The sequence below is a fragment of the Neolamprologus brichardi genome, chromosome 17 (genome assembly GCF_056152115.1).
Source record: "Neolamprologus brichardi isolate AB-2024 chromosome 17, ASM5615211v1, whole genome shotgun sequence".
NCBI lineage: Eukaryota > Metazoa > Chordata > Actinopteri > Cichliformes > Cichlidae > Neolamprologus > Neolamprologus brichardi.
In genome coordinates this window covers 2,785,525-2,803,756 of record NC_142120.1, presented here as the reverse complement: position 1 = coordinate 2,803,756, position 18,232 = coordinate 2,785,525, and the positions used below count along the sequence as shown (strand labels likewise).

The following is an 18,232-nucleotide window of genomic DNA, read 5'->3' as shown; positions in this document are numbered from 1 at the left end:
CTGGGTATTCCAAGAGGGGAGTGATCCCAAACACATAAAAACTGGTTTTGGGAGGGATAAAGCAGATTAACATTCCGATTTTGGAATTGTCTTTCCAAAGCCCTAACCTCAACCCTAATGAAAATGTGTTGACTTTGCCAGGAACTCTACTACGGAGCCCTGCAGGGGACATGGGAGAAAAAAAAAATTAAGATGGACTTTTGCGAGATCTCGCAAAAGTTTTAGCCGCATTCTTCGGAGGCCGCCAGCTCGAAGCCGACCGGGAGGTCGAAGCACGATGTGCCGGGAAAGCGGTGTTCCTCCCGGCTGTAGTAGGTCTCGACCTCCCGTTAGCTTCGAGCTAGTGGGTGTCAGATCTCCGAAAACGTCGGAGCACTTTTGCAAATATGTGATGTCTTGTAAACCGAGCAGGTATCTGACGTTTACACAACTACATTCACGCCTCAAAATATCTTAAAAGTGTATTTTGTGACCCAGAAAGAGTAATATTACAACTAAGTAGCTGCCGCCATTGTTGGAATTCAACTTTTGCGAGATCTCGAGTTTGTTTTGCGAGATCCTGAGTTTGTTTTGCAACATCTTGCAAAAGTTTTGCGAGATCCCGAGTTTGTTTTGCGAGATCCCGAGTTTGTTTTGCGATGATCTCGCAAAAGTTTTGCGAGATCCCGAGTTTGTTTTGCGAGATCCCGAGTTTGTTTTGCGATGATCTCGCAAAAGTTTTGCGATGATCTCGCAAAAGTTTTGCGAGATCCCGAGTTTGTTTTGCCAGATCCCGAGTTTGTTTTGCCAGATCCCGAGTTTGTTTTGCCAGATCCCGAGTTTGTTTTGCCAGATCCCGAGTTTGTTTTGCCAGATCCCGAGTTTGTTTTGCGATGTTTTGCGAGATCCCGAGTTTGTTTTGCGAGATCTCGCAAAAGTTTTGCGAGATCCAGAGTTTGTTTTGCGAGATCCCGAGTTTGTTTTGCGATGATCTCGCAAAAGTCCGTCTTAATTTTTTTTTCTCCCATGTCCCCTGCGGGGCTCCGTATTCTACCAATTCTGCCAAAAAGAGTGATCAAATATTCAGCCAGAATTATACCAAACACTTGTTGGCTGTTATCAGAAGTGTCTAGTTCTTGCTAAGGGTCATTTTGCCAAATGTTTGTGGGGCTCTATGTACATTTGACCACGTCTGTATAATTTTGAACCTGTGCAGATTAAACACAATCCAAAATAAATTCAAACTTGTGAAACCAACTTGTGAACTCTGTTTTTAAAGTCGCTAAAGGTGTATGCTGTACAATCATTCCAGCCTGGAAAAAGAACAGTTCAACGAAACATTAAAAACAATGCCAGTCATGCCCGTGACGGTGTATTTAAACTTCTGATTGCAACTGTAAAAATCCACAATAATTATCCGTTCTATGGCTGATCCTCCTTGTTGAGGCAGATTGTATTTACAAACATGTACGATCTGGCACATTTAAAGGTTTTAAATCTGAGCAGCTCTCAGGAGTGCTTGTCTCCATTATGAATCCTGTGTACAAACAAAGCTTTGATGACCAAATATAGCAGCAGCATTATCTTGATCCACCATTGTGTTTTTATAACAAGCTTTTCCTTAAGACACAGCTAAGAATTTCCTGGTTATAAACAAAGAGAAAGTTCTCCAAATATGGACAGTGCCATACACAACAAATATCTGTGCACTGGTTTCTGTTTGCAAAGTTGTTGTTTGCTTTTTTCCGCCCATCCTGATTCGTGCCACGCAAGCGCGTTCGCTATCGTCACTCATACTTGGTGTACAAAGTTCACCAAACAGCTGTTTTTGGGGAAAAGTCATGGGAGGCATAAGAAAGCACTTACACAATGGAAAAGCACATTACGATTTAAAAGTCATCTCAATGACACCTTTCCACGCTGCTAATCGGCCAAACTGAGACACAAGCGACGAAGGTCTGGAGAGTTCAAGAGCCCTTTGCCTCACATATATCCTGTATGACAGCATTTCATCACAGAGGTCGGCTTGACGAGGAAATCAGGTCATACCTCCGCGAGGTTCTCACAGCTAAGTGCGTTACTAATGGGATGTAATATTTCCTGACTCTGTTATGACACCACAACACACGACAGCTGCTTTGGGTCAGTGGCTCGCTATTATTTGGAATTTCTCAGCACATGTGAATGCGGATCTCAAACAACCCATTCGTGACTGTGACGTGATAATGGCTCTGTGAAAACAATGCGTTTTCGTCACTGAGCTCAATGACTGTAACGCCGAAAGACACCAAAGCCTTAAGAGTGGACAGTAGCACAGCTTTTAAACACTGTGTGCATAAAAACTGATTTAAACCCCAATATATTTACAACATCTTTCAATGTACTCACTTTATCTTCTTTTTCAAGTGAGAATGGGGACATTAAATTACTTTTAACCTGCTGTAAGCTGCGTAACATATCTGATGCTCCTGTGTGAGAATAGCCCAGGTATTTGAAACTTGAAGTCACGCGTCCTGCTACCTGCGTGGCAGCATCTTCACTTTCCAGAAGTGAAAATACATCCGAGCAGACGATCTGCACTGATCTGATATATGTACACATGTGAAAGACTACCTTTGGGCGATGTCTCGACTTGATTGTCCCACCATTGCCTTGAGTTAAATTCATTTTATGATTCCAACACATTCTCTTTTCACCTAGTTGTCCGACTTATCTAGAGTTATCTAGAAACCAATCTAATCTATCTCCAGTAGTTCATCTACGGCATGTTCGTCTTTGTTCTGTGAGAAAAAAGCGTACCGTACTTTTGCTAACTGTTGGTAACGTGTGACGACAAAGGCACTAACCACACCTGACACTCAGAAGTTGTCAGGTGTTCAAAAGCACAACTTCTAAGTGCTTTAATACGATAAGAGAAATCTGTGGACATTTCCACTTACTGCTGAGTAGAAGTGATGGACGGGGACCGATGCACCATTGGTCCCAGTTGCATAACAATCCCTCACCACACACTGGTACCAATGAACCTAGAGACTTTCTCCACATCCACCTTTTGTCAGATTCACATTTGAAACATACAAATAAAGAAACAAAACAACCAAGAGCATCATCCAGCAGCTGTCCGTGGCATTACGTTTCAATGCAGGCTGCAGAGTTTCAGCAACAAAATGTCTCCGTGTTGAAGGCTACGTTCACACTGCAGGCGAAAGCGCATCAAATCCGATTTTTTTGACCCTATGCGACCCATATCCGATCATGCTGTGACAGTGTGAACGGCACAAATCCGATGTTTTCAAATCTGATCTGGGTCACTTTCGTATGTGGTACTGAATCCGATACATATCCGATGTTTTAGAAAGCGACTGCTGTTTGAACGGTCAAGTCGCATTAAATCCGTCTTTTACGTCACCGACACAAGACAGACGCCAATTATCAGCGCCCGAGAAGCGCCCGGGAAGACATCGCGAACGCTTCCTGGCCATCCAGCGTAGATGTCAGTGAAACTGTTGGGAAGACAACGTTGGAGAAACGTGAACATTTTATTTGTACTGTATAATCTGCAGATCCTGACAGAAATCTGCAACTATCCTTTGAAGCAGCGCTCCTCTAAAACAGCAATAAGGATCATTATTAGGTTATTTACATTATTATGTAAATAACAAAATAACTTAAAGCAAAATTGGGAAACGTAAAGTCTGAAGTCTTTATATTAAGGGCCATCAGTCAAACAATACTGTTTGCTCTGGGTCTAAACAGAGCGCGTTGTGTGTGACGTCTTCTTTTGCGCATGCGGGCCGCTTTGAGCGTTCACACTAGAGCGCGTTTGCTGTCGCATTTTATTTGTAGTGTGAACGAGCAGACAAAAAAATCGGATTTGATCAAAAAATCGGAATTGAGCATCAAGACCTGCAGTGTGAACGTAGCCAAAGTTTCCTTCAGCAACAACATGCTGTAGCCTAAGTTGCTTTGGAGGCAAAAACCAGAGTGATATTTCTTTCAGCTTTCTGCTCTCGTAGGATTTCTACGGTGACGATATTTATGGCAGCACTGATGATACGAAACCTTCAATTCCTCCAGTTTAAGCAAAGAGCAAAACCTGCCAATGATTGTTGAGGTTCTTATTTAATGACCACTTTATCCTAATGCATAGTCTAATATGATCTCTATATATTTGTAGATTAGAAATCTACTAGAAAATTACTAGGCAAGGCAAGGCAAGTTTATTTGTATAGCACAATTCAACAACAAGGTGATTCAAAGTGCTTCACAGAGACATTAGAAACAAAAACAAATAAAAAGCAGGATTTAAAATTGATTAAAACAAGCAAACAAACAAACAAACTAATTAACAAACAAACAAACAAAACAGTATATAAAATCAAAACAGATAAAATCAGTAGTTAAAATGTAAGTTTTGAAATTTAAGCTTAAGTGCGGATTTGGTGCTTTATTTAAATGCAGCTGAGAACAGGTGAGTACTAGGTCATTGAGTTTATTGTTACTTTTTTGAAGATGATTTTCAGATTTTTTTCATTTGCCTTTCGTGTTATTGTCAGCAGAGAACGCGTGTTATTAAAATTGAGAGCAGCTGTTAACATCTGTTTGACTTCTTTCAGGAATTCTATTCAAAACATGCTTCTTCCATTTTTAATATTATTTTTCTCTTTTAGAGACTCAACTCGTGTCCTCAGAGAAGGTGAAATGGATTCGGCACCTGAGAGCGACGCGGTTTGCGCTACTGTAGGTATTTACGTATTATATCATTGTGTCAGCATGTGCATGTTTGTGCAGTGTGTGGGCACAGACAATAGGCCTTTGTCTCTTCGTATCCTATTTTTCTGCAGTGGGCTGACACACACACACACACACACACACACACACACACACACACACACACACACACACACACACACACACACACTTCCTCCTGGCTTCCGTCAAGTTACAAGAGTTTAGAGACAGCAAAACAGGAACAATCTGATCTTCGCTTCCTGCCTCACGTTTCCTGCCCCCTCAACCCCCCCACACCTCCTCAAAATAATGGCAATGAATAAAAGATGGTGATGGTGGGAGAGAGAGATGCGGTTGCATATGTGAACACAGGTAGTGTGTAGTGAGGACGTGGCCTAGAGAGTCATGAGAAAAAGGTGGGACTGAGTTCAGAAGTGATTCTGCGGTGGGCAGGTGATGACTTATAACAAGTTTACTACACGAAGTGACGACACTGAAATGCTTGATTAAAAGTTTTAAAGTGCGTTGATGCATTTTAAAGGTTTCCTTACTTATCTCATGATCGCTTGATTGAAAACATGAAAGTTTCCCACACTACTGACATACTCTACACCTATGAGCAAAACGAAGTCACGTAGTTTGGTAATTAGAAGGTTAACCATCGACATTGCCGACAAGCTTTTGCAGTAACATCAGACTCCAGTGAGGTATTCGGTCATTTGCAGCAGTGCTGGCGGCATGACTGCGGAGGACTTTAGAATGCACGGGTCAAGTCAGACTTTGGGAAATACCCCTCATGGGTCTCTTTGGAAGTAAAACGAGGTCATTCATCAGCTCGTGAGGCTAGCTTAAAAGCATGATCTCACATGAAAAGTTACAAAGCAAATGGAAATGTGTCGAGGACGTTCTGAAAGTTCATTCAGACTTCTGCTCCTCACTAAAACACCTCTCCTGCTTTATACATTAAACCATCAAAGACGTACTGCTTTTTATAACTTCTACTGTTTCTCTGAGCATCTGCGTGTGGTTCTAAATATGTAAACAGATCAACGATTCAATTTAAAGAAGGTTAGTTATGCTTGAATTTGTTGTGCAGCCTGTTAAGGTGGCCCAGCGTAGTGCTGTTTGTGCCGTTTGTGAAGAATAGAGACATGCATGTGGGCCGCGAGTGTAAATAAATGTTTCCATAAATGAAACTGTCAACTCCACTCAGTGATTCTTAAACTTTGTGACTCTCAAAAGACTGAACTTGAACGTAATACGCACCGGTAATTTTGCGACACCCATACAAAGAAAGGTCACAATGCACGTTATGCAGCTCGCTTATGACACACACACACTAACTCAGAGCACCTGATGAACTGCGGTTCTGAAGAAGGAAGTGAAAACTCAGTCCATCTGCTTTGACAGGAAGTCAACAGAAGCCACATACAGGCTTGCTGACGTCAATCAGAGCCACAGGAACACCTCCCCACAGCACACACACACACACTCAGACACACACTCAGAAACACACACGCCAACATTACTCACAACACTTGATGATTATATGATATAAAGTGAGCATCTTATCAATCCGCATCCACTGCAACATTGTACAGAGTTTGGATACAATTGCACGAAACGCTCACTAACAGATGTTAACTGTGCACACACACACACACACACACACACACACACACACACACACACACTGTATAAACAGCATAATGCGTTACTTCCCTTTCAACGACATGAAGTCATATATTTGAGCAATAACACAAACAGACCAGTGAGGACTAACTCAACAACAATGTGCTGAATTATGACTTATCTGGACTCAAAAATGAAAGAAGATCAGAAGCTGTCTGATCCTGAAGAGCTCAATATGGAAGCTGCCAAACAAAGGAGACTAAAGAAAGTGTGCGAGGCTTCATTTTCACAAGGTTAACCGTGATACCTTATCTGGCCTGAATGGGTTTCATGTCAAACATCTTGGTTATTTGATGGTTAACTGCCTCGCCATTCTCAGTTTCACTGTTGCTCATCTCGGTCTCTCTTTAAACAACAACACATTGTCTGGGACTGTTTTTAATGCTCTTTGCAGACAGTGTGGGAACGTCTGCCTACAGATGCGAGGTCTCATGGTTCACTCTTTTAATAAAAGACAAATGTTGATGCATTTTAAAATGAATATTTTGGGGCAAACATCATTGTTAGTGCACAAGTGTGTGCAAAGACTGCATTTCCTTTTAATCCCGTGCAGCTCCTGTCTGGTTTAGCTGGTTGCCGTGACATGACGGCTTTATAACGACGCTTGAAGGAGACCTGCGCACATGTCCGATGCTTTTAACCGTAATTACTGCTCTACACAGAGGACTGAAGGGACTTTTCACTTTGCAGAGACACACATAAAGTTATCTTCGCCCGTACACGTACTCACACACGGCCTCTTACTGGCCTGGACATGTACGAGTACAGTGCAGAAAGTCACACGGCTGCTTAAAATCAAGCGCGATGAAAGATGAAAAGGGAGGTCTGCTGTTTTCTTTAAAGCGAGCTGGTTTAATAGGAACAACTGTGTGTGCAAGTGTGAGTCTCAACCGCCAGTCTAATTGTGATAGAACAAAGTTAATGAGCTTGATGACAAAATAGTCCGGGTTACAACGCTGGAGATGGAGACAGATGGTGTGTGGGGAAAAAGAAAGAAAAAAGAAAATGTAAGTGGTCACGTAGGCGAATTCACGGGACAAGGAGAAGACAGGAGATAGAGCGAGGAAGGGAGGGAGGAGGAGATGATGAAAACAAGGAGAATAGGGAGGTTGAATGTGTGCGCCAGATATAAAACAAGATAACTTTGTATCTGGTAGCTTGGCACAGGTCAAACATGTAGGGGGACGTTTCTCTGAGCTGCTTACCCGGGAGACAAACTCTGGTGACTGGAGGCTGAGTTGTTGCTGCAGGAGAGCGCCTGGAAGGACGAAAACAACACAGAAAGGGGGGAAGAAAGATGCTATAAAACAAAGACTACCACAGATATATAATAATAATGTGAATGCGAATATAAACAATAGGTTTTTTTTTTTTTACAGTAATTACATAAACAAACACAATTGTGTCTGAGAGTCAAATTGAGTCACTTAAAATCCAGTGAACTATTCAAGTTTGTCAGAAAACTGCTTACTGACTTTATTTAAGGGATAATTTTAAGGCAATATAAAGGCTTATTTTGTAATAAACACTAGCAAATCTTACTTGAAAATTTAAAAACCAAACACAAAAAACACACTAAATTAACAGATTTTAGAGGCTCTGGCAATAATATATAGATATGTGGACGTTGCGTGGACTCCGGGCAGTCCTGTGGAAAAACGAAGTACCCCATGATTCATCAGCTGTGCACCACCTTAACTTAAAGTAACTGTTTCTGTATGACTGTCTCACACATTGTGTGGGGATTTTGTCCTACTCTTCTTTACAACGCTGCTTTGACTCATTGATGTTTGTGGGGTTGGTTTATGCACAGCCTGTTAAGGTCCTGCCACAGCATTTCAAACAGGTCGAGGTCTGGACTTGGACCATCGCTGCTATGCTTGACAGTAGGTATGATGCTAACATGCTGTGTTTGGTTTTCTCCACAGGCGCTGTGCACGACAGCTGAACACTTCACTTTGGTTTCGTCTGTCCAGAAGTCTTGCAGTTTGCTCAGATGCAGCTTTGCAAACCTAAGCTGTGTTGCCATACATTTGTTTCCAATTATACTTTTGTGAACTTAAAAATTTAAAATGCTAGCTGAGGCTAGCTCTTGGATTATCTGCAATTCCTCTGAGCATTGCACAGTCTGACTTTGGGGTGAAGTTGCTGCATGTGCATCCACACCTGGGAAACACACCTGAATGCTCTCGACCAGCAAACTGAAAAAGTGTAAACGTTTTTAAGCATTTAGTTGTGTGTTTACATGTTGCATTTCCTGGTTGAACTGTGTGAAAAGTTTCGAACAGTCAAGGCGGGGGTTGCAGAGTATAAATAGACTTTTAGGTGGAGCTGGTCAGTGTTCTGCAACATGTTGCTAAACCCATCAGTTTTAACCTCCTGAGAGCCTGTGTCCTCATGGGGACATTACTGTTTCCTTCTTGCTCTTTGCTCAACTGTGTGAACGTGTATGAAAAAGTCAAGGAAAGGGGTTTCACAGTATAAACAGACTCAATGTTGGTATTTTGGCAGTGGCCAGTGGGCTGAAACACGTTAAAGACATTAATCTTAACCTCCTGAGGCCCCGTGTCCTCATATGGGGCTTTTCTGCTCATTATTCTCTATTCAGCTAAATATTTTACACTTTTGTTTTGTTTTATGCTGTACAATGAACCCACCGTCCCTATTTTTAAAAAAGTTTAACTGAACGTGTGCTGGAATGGCGAGCTCCAGCTTATGTGTGTGTTTAATTCAGTATAGGTGAACGATCCACGTTTGTGCGCTTCTCAGTCTTTGCTCTTGTCTGTGTGCAGCTATCAGAGCTAAATGTAGGTCAGACGGGCTTCAGGTAGTCAATACAGAAAACTGAGCGTTAATTCAGCCTGAGGCAGAGCAGAGAGCTTTTAGTGTCTTTACAAACACATATTCATACATAAGCCTTCGCAGTGACGAACAGAAAGAAAGGTGGCCTACATACATATTTCTAGTACATCTAAATCTGCAGTCGCACTCCACTGGGAGAGATGATGCTCAGCGTGCTGCTGCAGCTTAAAGCAACACTGTTGAAAAACGGAGCACTCTTACTTAACTATAACTATAAACGACACGTATATTGTTGAGAAAAAAAAAGAAGCTAGCCTTTCGAAAGAGAGAGACATAAAAAAATTGAAAAACTAAATAACGACACATCTGAAGAGAGATTGTAACTAGTCTCCTGCGTTATCGTACGCCAAACGCATATATGCTGCAGCGGCCTCTGAAGTGGTGCACGGTGAATGCCAGTGAGTCACTTCATGCGTGTGTAGATGCAGGAGTGTTTTTCTGTTTGTGCTTCATGACAACAGAGGAATTCCTTATAGAGCATTTGAACCGTGCCACGCACAGCAGAGAACGATTCCTGTTGCTCTGGAAACCGGAGAGGAGAAAAATTAAAGATTCCTTCGGCTGTAGCATCGTGTTGAGTTAACTTTTCAAATCTAGCTCGTATTCATTTTTGTCTGTCTGAAGCATGTGGGGTCTTCACTGGACTGGTTTAACTGTTCAGCTGCACTGATGTCAAACAAGACAATGGCTCCCCCTTGTGACAAACTGGTGGAACTGCAGATGGCAAGCGTTATTCTGATTAAATTCTTTCACTTTCTAAAATCTAATATTATTTTGAGAAAAAAAGCATTTACACTTACCACAAAATATGTGGTAAGTTATGTAGATTTCAGCTTGATAGATGTGTATGCATGAATTATGCCAGCTCATTATTTAAAATATGCTAGAAGCCACTAGAGGTACTTACTTGTTGGAGGCACACTGGACATTGGTCAGTACAGTGAAGTTATTCCGTACACTTCGAAGGCTTGCAAGAACCTGAACAAGCAGAGAGAGCGAATCAGTAGCATTCTTTGCACTTTTACTTATTTACTTCAATTTAAACATTAGGACGAATGTTGCTGGTCTTTTTACACCGCATGCACATTTCAAGTCTGCATTTTAGATTTCAGTTTTGCAACTACTTACATGTATGCTGATAACCGTGGTATTTATTGAAAGATTGACTTAAAATAGTCTTAGCTTGAACATAAAAACATAAATGTGTGCATGCAACTAGATAACGGGATATTTACCTGAGCAAAAGGTGTTACGATCAGGTCATCACCATGTCTAAACACAAAAAAGAAACAAACCATCGTCAGCAAAATGGTCGGATACAAAATATATCAAGAAAATGAGAGAACTGTTAAGAAAGAGCGATAAGAAATGACCCAAGCAGCTTTGTGCAACAACCTAATAAATGGGAAGGAAAGTATCGTGGGAGGACGTGTACCTGGGTCAAGGAGGCCTCGATATTGAGATTAACCTATTTTTGTCAGCTGAGGTGGAGACAGAAAGTGACTCTTCTGTGCGTCCAAAAATATTGTCATAATGTGGTCAGTGAGGAGATCCTTATATAGTCAGGCCCATATGTTTTTTGGATAAAGGCACAACCTTTGTAATGTTTCCTCCGGACACAATAGATGGCACAAACTGCTTAGGAATTACAGCCTACAGACTCAGAAGTAACTGGACAAAAGTTTTCTAGAATTTGTTTTTGGCAGCTGTTCACTGAAACCCTTGATACGAGGTAAAATATGAAATCGTTAGGCTGAAGAAACTGAATAAACCCATTGTAGGAAAAGAGATTCCAGGACTGACCAAATTAACAATTTGGTCTGTTCTTATAAGGAAGGCAGCTCAAAATATTCTTCTGTAGGCCGGGAGGATGAGGAATTCTTTCCTTAGTTAAAAGGTTCAATGTCACAACAACTAGCCAAGTCAAGAAGTCGTTCCCAAGGAAGTGGTCAAAGTTTACAGATGAGAGACTCCTTCATGGACAGAAACAGTGAAGGTGCCACCTACAGATAACATTCAAGACCAGGAGGAGAACATCTAAGAGATGTTTCCATAAAAAACACTTTGGCTTCATGAAGCCAAGACTAACAATGTTGTCAATATTCTTGCAGTAATTTCATTGTGATCGTCACTCAGTGGCTCAACTGCTCATTAACATAAATACCCAGCCAGCCTGTCTATCAGACTGGCTGGTCTGAATATTTCAGAAGCTGTTGATGTGCTGGGAATTTTCCCACACAAACATCTCTTGGGTTTACAGAGAATGTTCTGGAATAAACAGAAAAAATCTCTGGTCGTCGATGCCAGAGGTCAGAGGAGAATGGATAGACTGCGTCGAAGAGACAGGATGGTAACAGTAACTCAAATAACCAATCGCTGCAACCAAAATATGAGGAAGAGCATCTCTGAACGCTGAAGGAGATGAGCTACGGCAGCAGACCGCAGCAGGTGCTGCTCCTGTCAGCTAAGAACAGGTTGAACAGTCAAAGGAGCTTGCAAAGAAAAACGTCTGGACTTCTTTAAGTTGTATGAAGACGTTTCACCTCTCATCCAAGAAGCTTCTTCAGTTCTAAGGTCAAATGGTGGAGAGTCCCAGATTTAAACCTAGTGGGAGTTTCCCCCCACAGAGGGACAAAAGGACCCCCTGATGATCCTCTAATCGCCTGAGTCAAGGTGTGAAACTGGGTGTGGGTCCCAATCAGCCAGAGTTTCGGGTGAGCTCTTTGTGAAACCTGGCCCCACCTTATCATGCAAATTCCTGAGGTCGGATGGTCCAGGATGTGAGTGGGCGTTAAGGCGTCTGGGGAGGGATCTCAAAACTGGATTATAGATGGCAGAGAGTTGGTGTCGTAAACCACCGCCTCTGTTCAAAGATGGTCGCTCACAGTGGACATAGATGCTTCTTTCACTCCTCTTTCAAACCATCTGTCCTCTCTGTCCAAAATGTGAACATTGGCATCCTCGAAAGAGTGACCTTTGACCTTAAGATGCAGGTTGAACAAACTCACCAAAATCTGACAACAGATGATGGGAAAAATGGTTCCTGATCTGATGAGTCTTGATTTCTGCTGCCACATTTAGGTGGCAGGGTGAGAATCTGTCCTTTCTCCTGCTGCTGATGAAAGGGAGCATCATTTAAACACCACATACTTGAGTATTGTTCCTGACCAAGTTCATCCCTTTACCATCCATCGTAGGTCAGATCATCTCAAATTATCTGATTACATGAACATGACACATAAATGGCCTTCACAGTCACCAGACTTCAATCCAACAGAGCGCCTCTGGGACATGCCGGAGCGGGAGAGTCGCATCATGGATGTGCAGCGGACAGATCTGCAGTAGGTGTGTGATGCTATCATGTTCATATGGACCAAAATCTCAGAGGAATGTTTGCAGCACCTTGTTGAATCTGAGTAACAGAACCTGGTAATAGCAAAGTGTACCTAATTAATAGGGGTGCAGCGATACTCGTATTGATATTGAACCGTTCGATACAGTGCTTTCGGTTCGGTACACATATGTATCGAACAATACAAATTTTTTAAATTTATTTTATCAACTTTCCTTCTGATGGTGCTGTCTGTGTTGAACGCTCAGTGGATCTGCGCTCGACAGTGCAGCCTAGGCGGAGTAGTCGAACGCAGATTCACTGAGCGCAGGGCAAGCTAGCTAGACAGAAGCTAAGCTCGTTGCAACATGGCAAATTGAACCTCCCCCACCCTCATTCAGATCTGGCGTTTGGAACTATTTTGGTTTTCATGTGACTTATGACCCTGAAGGTAAGCGCGTCATGGACAAAAGTAAAACAGTATGTTGGATGTGCCACGTAATGCTCAATTTGTGGGAACTAGTGCGTTAGCGCAGTTAGCTCGTTAACGTGTTGACGCCGTCCGGCCCCACGCACGGGGCGATCCGCGGTAGCTCGTTAACGGAGATTTGCCGTGTTGTGGCGTTAACGTCATTTCAGATTAACGCTGACAGCACTAGTGGGAACACAACGAATATGACTGCACATTTACTCCGACATCATCCTAGTGCAAAGACAAGTGGAAGCAGACAAAAACAACAAGCACGCATGCTACAAACTTTACCCGAGTCATTTAGACAGCCGTTAGCACATAATTCTCCTTATGGGGACCTGATATGTTTAATATGCTGCTGAGAATATAGCCCAGAAGAAGCGTATAGTAGAGCTTTTATTTTGGAAAGAGACATTTCTCTGTAATAAACTCTCTTTTCCAGAGATGATGGATTTCTCGATCAGATAGATTTATTTTTTTATTACTTTGTTGTTTCAGCAACATTAAATTTAAAAACTGTACTTTTGAGTTAAAATATATATTTATAATTTTAATAAATGACAAATTAAAAGCATGAACATTTTTTTTGTATCGAAAAAATATCGAACCGTGAGACCAAAGTATCGAACCGAACCGTGAATTTTGTGTATCGTTGCACCCCTACTAATTAAGTAACTATGGAGTGTATTCAGTCAGTCAGTCGAGTCCACTGAGCTACGTGCACAGTATGACAACATACTGCATGTATTAGTTAAATAATACTTTTAATGTACTAAGGTCAAGCATATTGAAACGTCTTCATTTACTGGAAGTGCAGATTACGAAAAACATTTCCTCACATGTAAAGTGATGATTGTGCTGAATTGACTCCTCCGATCTATGACATGCAAAGCAGTCAGCACAGTGAGGATTATTTTAGAGAAGAGAGCAGAAGTGTTTGTGGCAGAGGCCAGATATGCAAAACCTGGAATGCGTGAACACAAACCAGGACTGACTGCGTCTAACAACCTGTGGCATTTTGCACCGTTAAAAAGCTGCAGAATCAAGTTCACTTGAGGTGAGAGCACCTCAACACCTGACCCTAAAAAACATACTGAACTCATTTCAAACTAATTGCAATTTATTTCTACTCACAGTTCAGAGGCGATGGAGGAGTTTCGTGACATGGACTTGGGGGACAGTTCATAGTCGCTGTCTGAGCGATAGAGGAAGGACTCTCGCCGCTGGTTGTGACCTGGGAAGTTGGTGTGGAGGACCAGACCGGAGCCAGGAGAGGCCTGAGGGTCCAAGGGGCTGCAGCTAGAAGAGGGTCCATTCTCCACATCGAAGCTGAAAACATAAAGGCACAGTTAAAAAGTGAATTCTTCGCTGTTTCACCGTTTCATTGCTGAGAATATAGGGGCTAGCTTTAAGGGTCTTTTGCTTCTGGCTTTCCTCTAATTTCATCGCGTCTCTCTTTGATTTCCTTTTGTTTTCACTATCAGGCAGCCTGACCTTGACCTAATTTTAATGGTGGAGCATGTCAACATCCTATGAACAGATCGCGCTCCCACACACACGTATATTCATATCTTGTGGGGACATTAATTTTTCCCTAGCTCGTTACCCTAAACCTAACCATGAAAAATGAATTCCTAACCCTAACCTAATTGTAACCCCTGTTCCCACCGTTCAAACTTGCGGGGTTTTGGTCCCCATAAGGGCCGTTGGTCCCCACAAAGATATGAATACAAGCTTACACACACACACAAAATAAATCATGAATAAACCGGACAAGAAAGGGCAGAGTGACACACACCGGGGCGCACTGTGTTCCTTCACTGATGACAGTTAGTGAGAATGATGCTGCTAAATTCATGGAAAGAAGAACGTGGAGGAATGGAGGAAGGGGAGGTTGACCTCCTTACGACGCCCACTGAGAAGGAGGACCTTGAGACTCTAGTGTCACACAGAGGTTTTTTGGGGTTTTTTGGCTGTGGTTTATCCTCCCAGACTTTTTTCCAAAGAAACTATCTGCATGTGACATTTACTTTCTTGTATTTTTCTCTGTACTTTACGCTTGTCAGCTTCTCTTCTTTTCCGTCTTTATAGTAAACACACACCTGCAGGAAGTGTGCCGACGGTTGCACTACAAACAAACAGGCCGCAAAGAATAATATTAACTAAAATTAGTTTATTGGATTTGCTATATTGGGATTTTTCGCCTGTATCTTTTCTCCAAAGCGGCCTCTCTTCTTTTTATCATAAGAAAAGCTCAAAGTGGTAAGTGACCAAGTGAACAAAATGCACCGAAACAGGCTTTATACTCCTGTGACTATCTGTAAAGCATTTGGGAATGAATGAGGAGGCGTTCTGGGTTTTTCTCCCCCCTTTCTTTCCTTCTCTTCCTATCTCCAGGGAAAGTCAGATGCAAAAAGGCAAATAATGGCCATCTGGGTCCAGACCCAAAATGAGAACACATGTGACGTGAGCAAAAAGCTCTGCGATGAAAATAAAAAGCACCGGCAATTTGGTGCAGCGTGAGGAAGTTTTTCAAGCTCATATAAGAGTATTAAGAAAAACAGGAAGTAAATGAGACAATAAAAACCTCAAAGAGCACGAGCTCCGTTTAACTGCATCACAATCACAGGCAAACAGAAACAAGCCGCAGCATACACTTTCTGCTTCTCGGCTCCTCCCATCGATGGACCGTCGACTTCATGTCACGGGCGGTTCAAGGAGTCACAGACATGCAGCTGCTGTGAGGGTGCAATAGCATCCTTACTGCCAGTCAGCAGGCCAAAATGTAGAATTACATATCAATGTAAGCTGTGTTTATATTAAAGTTGTTGAAAAAAAACCTCATTTTAAAATGACTGTAAGATTAAAATAATGACGATTTCATGATAATTCGAAGGATGTGACTGATTAAAAGCACATATGTGCTTAAACACATCTGCTCAAGTCAAGGCATTCAAAGCTACGACAGAGTGTAAAACAAGCTGCTACGAAGACACAGGAGCAATAATAGTTTACATAAAATCCCATAATTCCACTGGTACTGGGAAGATAGTGGCATAATGTGAGAGGTGAGAGGGAAATGGTACAAAAATACACAAGTAACACCAAAAAGTACGTAACTCTGTGGTGTGAGCTGTTTTCTTGTTTATGGCGACATGCACTTGCATCCACACCCGTTTGGTGTGGATGTTCGGGATTTATCTCATAATATATAATAAGCTCATTTGTTGTAGGCAACAACATGTAAATCTGTCTGTTAACACATGTAGCGAAAGCAAAAGTTGGAGTAGAGTAGAGGCACAAAACCTCTAGAGTGGAAAACGTGGACTTAATTTGAGAACACTTAAACCTCACGTTGAGTCATATCCCATCAGAGGGATGTTATGCTAATGTGAGTCATGGAAGAAGGTGTTGTGGTGGTACCGTTACACAACAGGAAAACACAAACAGTCAACCCAGTCATGACAGCCTTTGTCTTTTGTTAGCGATACCATACGATTGGATGTCCTAAAAGCAATTTAAAGTGTATAGACAGCATATTATGCTTAGACCTGTGGAAAAGTCATACCAGGAAAGTCTAAGGAGCTTGGAAGGAAACGTGTCTTTGTCATGGATGACTGAGAGCCTTCACAGACTTATAAGAGGGAAAATAGTCAGTTAAGAAAAATCACCAGAATGTGATTTAAATTTACAAAAACCACGTCCTGCAGCTCTTTTCTTTCTATTTAACCCCCCAAACTGGCCAAAGTGCAGTGGTGCTTCCAATGTCTATGGCCACGTTCCAGGATGAAAGCTCATTCCAACACTGTGGATTGCAGTACATCCCGAACTGAAAGCCTTTCTCTGTCAAACACCAGTGATTGGCTCAAGCTGAATCCCCAAAAACTTTATTTCTAAAGCCTGAAGGTGCAGGAGTGTAGATCTCTCCCGGGGTATTTGATTAAAAATGTGCTGAAAGGTTATTGTGGATTTTGTCCGGTGATGCCAACATTTTGCCCAGCTTCAAAGGAGTAGCAAGAGGTCCATGCCGGGTGGCACATACCTCTTCAGTGAAGTATGTTTAAATACTCTATATGTAAATGGAGTCAATAACATATCGACAAAAACACTTTAAAACTATTTATTGTATGTATGTATTCTATAACACGATGCACACTGGCACACATGGCCTAGACTGAAAAGAATAATAATTTTCAGCAACCAATCCGTCAGTTAATTCGGACTATTCTAACCTGAACTGACCTTCATATGCAAACATTCAGCCTTATTTTCTCATAAAAACTGCATATTATCAAAAACTAATGACTCTCTTGTGGCTATTTGAGTGTTTATGGCTTTCTTGTCCCTAGGTAGCACTTATTTCAACCCACACAACCATGTAGGGAACGTCAAATATATTTAACTTGGAAAAACTTAAGAGTGAACTTATAAGTTCCTCCAAGTTAAATATATTCCAAGTTAAAGTTACTACATGGAGGTAACCTTTTGAAGCTCCAGCTAATAGCTCTTTACACTCTTTGTGCAACTCCACTTGCAGAATGGAAATGCTGAAAGCCTGTTTCCTTAGTGTCATCTACACAGGGAGGATAAAACAAAGAAAGCAGCCACTGAATACACAAGATAAGTAGTGGAGTGAAGTTATCCTTGGTGAATGTGAAGTATATGTCAAGTGAGGTGATAGTGGAAGGAAAAGGTTTTCCACCTTTGCTATTATGTTTATAGAGTTATGTAGGTAATGTTAGCTTAGTGAGAACTTGTTATTTATTTCTTCAGTCTAGAAAGTCAACTACTTCAAGCTATCAAGTGGTCAAGCTAGCAGGCTAACTAGCTAGCAGGCTAACTAGCTAGCAGGAATAAAATAAAGTGAAAGTTTGTTCTCTTTGTGCAAAGGTCATGTTTAATCTGTTTTTTCATGTGGTGGCTGCCAACAGCTTGACACAAAATTAACTGCTGCACATCTAGCAGCAGTACACAGTAGGATATAGCGCAACTTCATTTTCAGCTAATGCTAAGGATAGCCCCACTATCTGTACATAGCACATAGCTGTTTTGCTGCTGTGTAGCAGTTTGAAATCTCATATATCAAACATTTTAAACCTAGATGATATATTAAATGACCTATTATTACAAACTAATCAGAATTATAGTTAATGGCAGATCGAAAT

The 18,232-nt window shown here is 41.7% G+C and overlaps 1 protein-coding gene across 4 annotated transcripts in view; it reads right to left on the bottom strand.

The window, feature by feature from the left end:
• Positions 1–18,232, bottom strand: part of pde4ba (phosphodiesterase 4B, cAMP-specific a) — a 220,286-nt gene that overhangs the window by 54,290 nt on the left and 147,764 nt on the right. For all 4 annotated transcript variants that reach the window (XM_087830357.1, XM_087830358.1, XM_087830359.1 and 1 more), the window contains 4 exons: positions 14,202–14,396; positions 10,500–10,536; positions 10,172–10,242; positions 7,608–7,660 (listed from right to left, as the gene is read on the bottom strand). In XM_087830357.1, the coding sequence (XP_087686483.1) occupies positions 7,608–7,660; positions 10,172–10,242; positions 10,500–10,536; positions 14,202–14,396 (356 nt within the window). The remainder of the gene's footprint in view (positions 1–7,607; positions 7,661–10,171; positions 10,243–10,499; positions 10,537–14,201; positions 14,397–18,232) is intronic.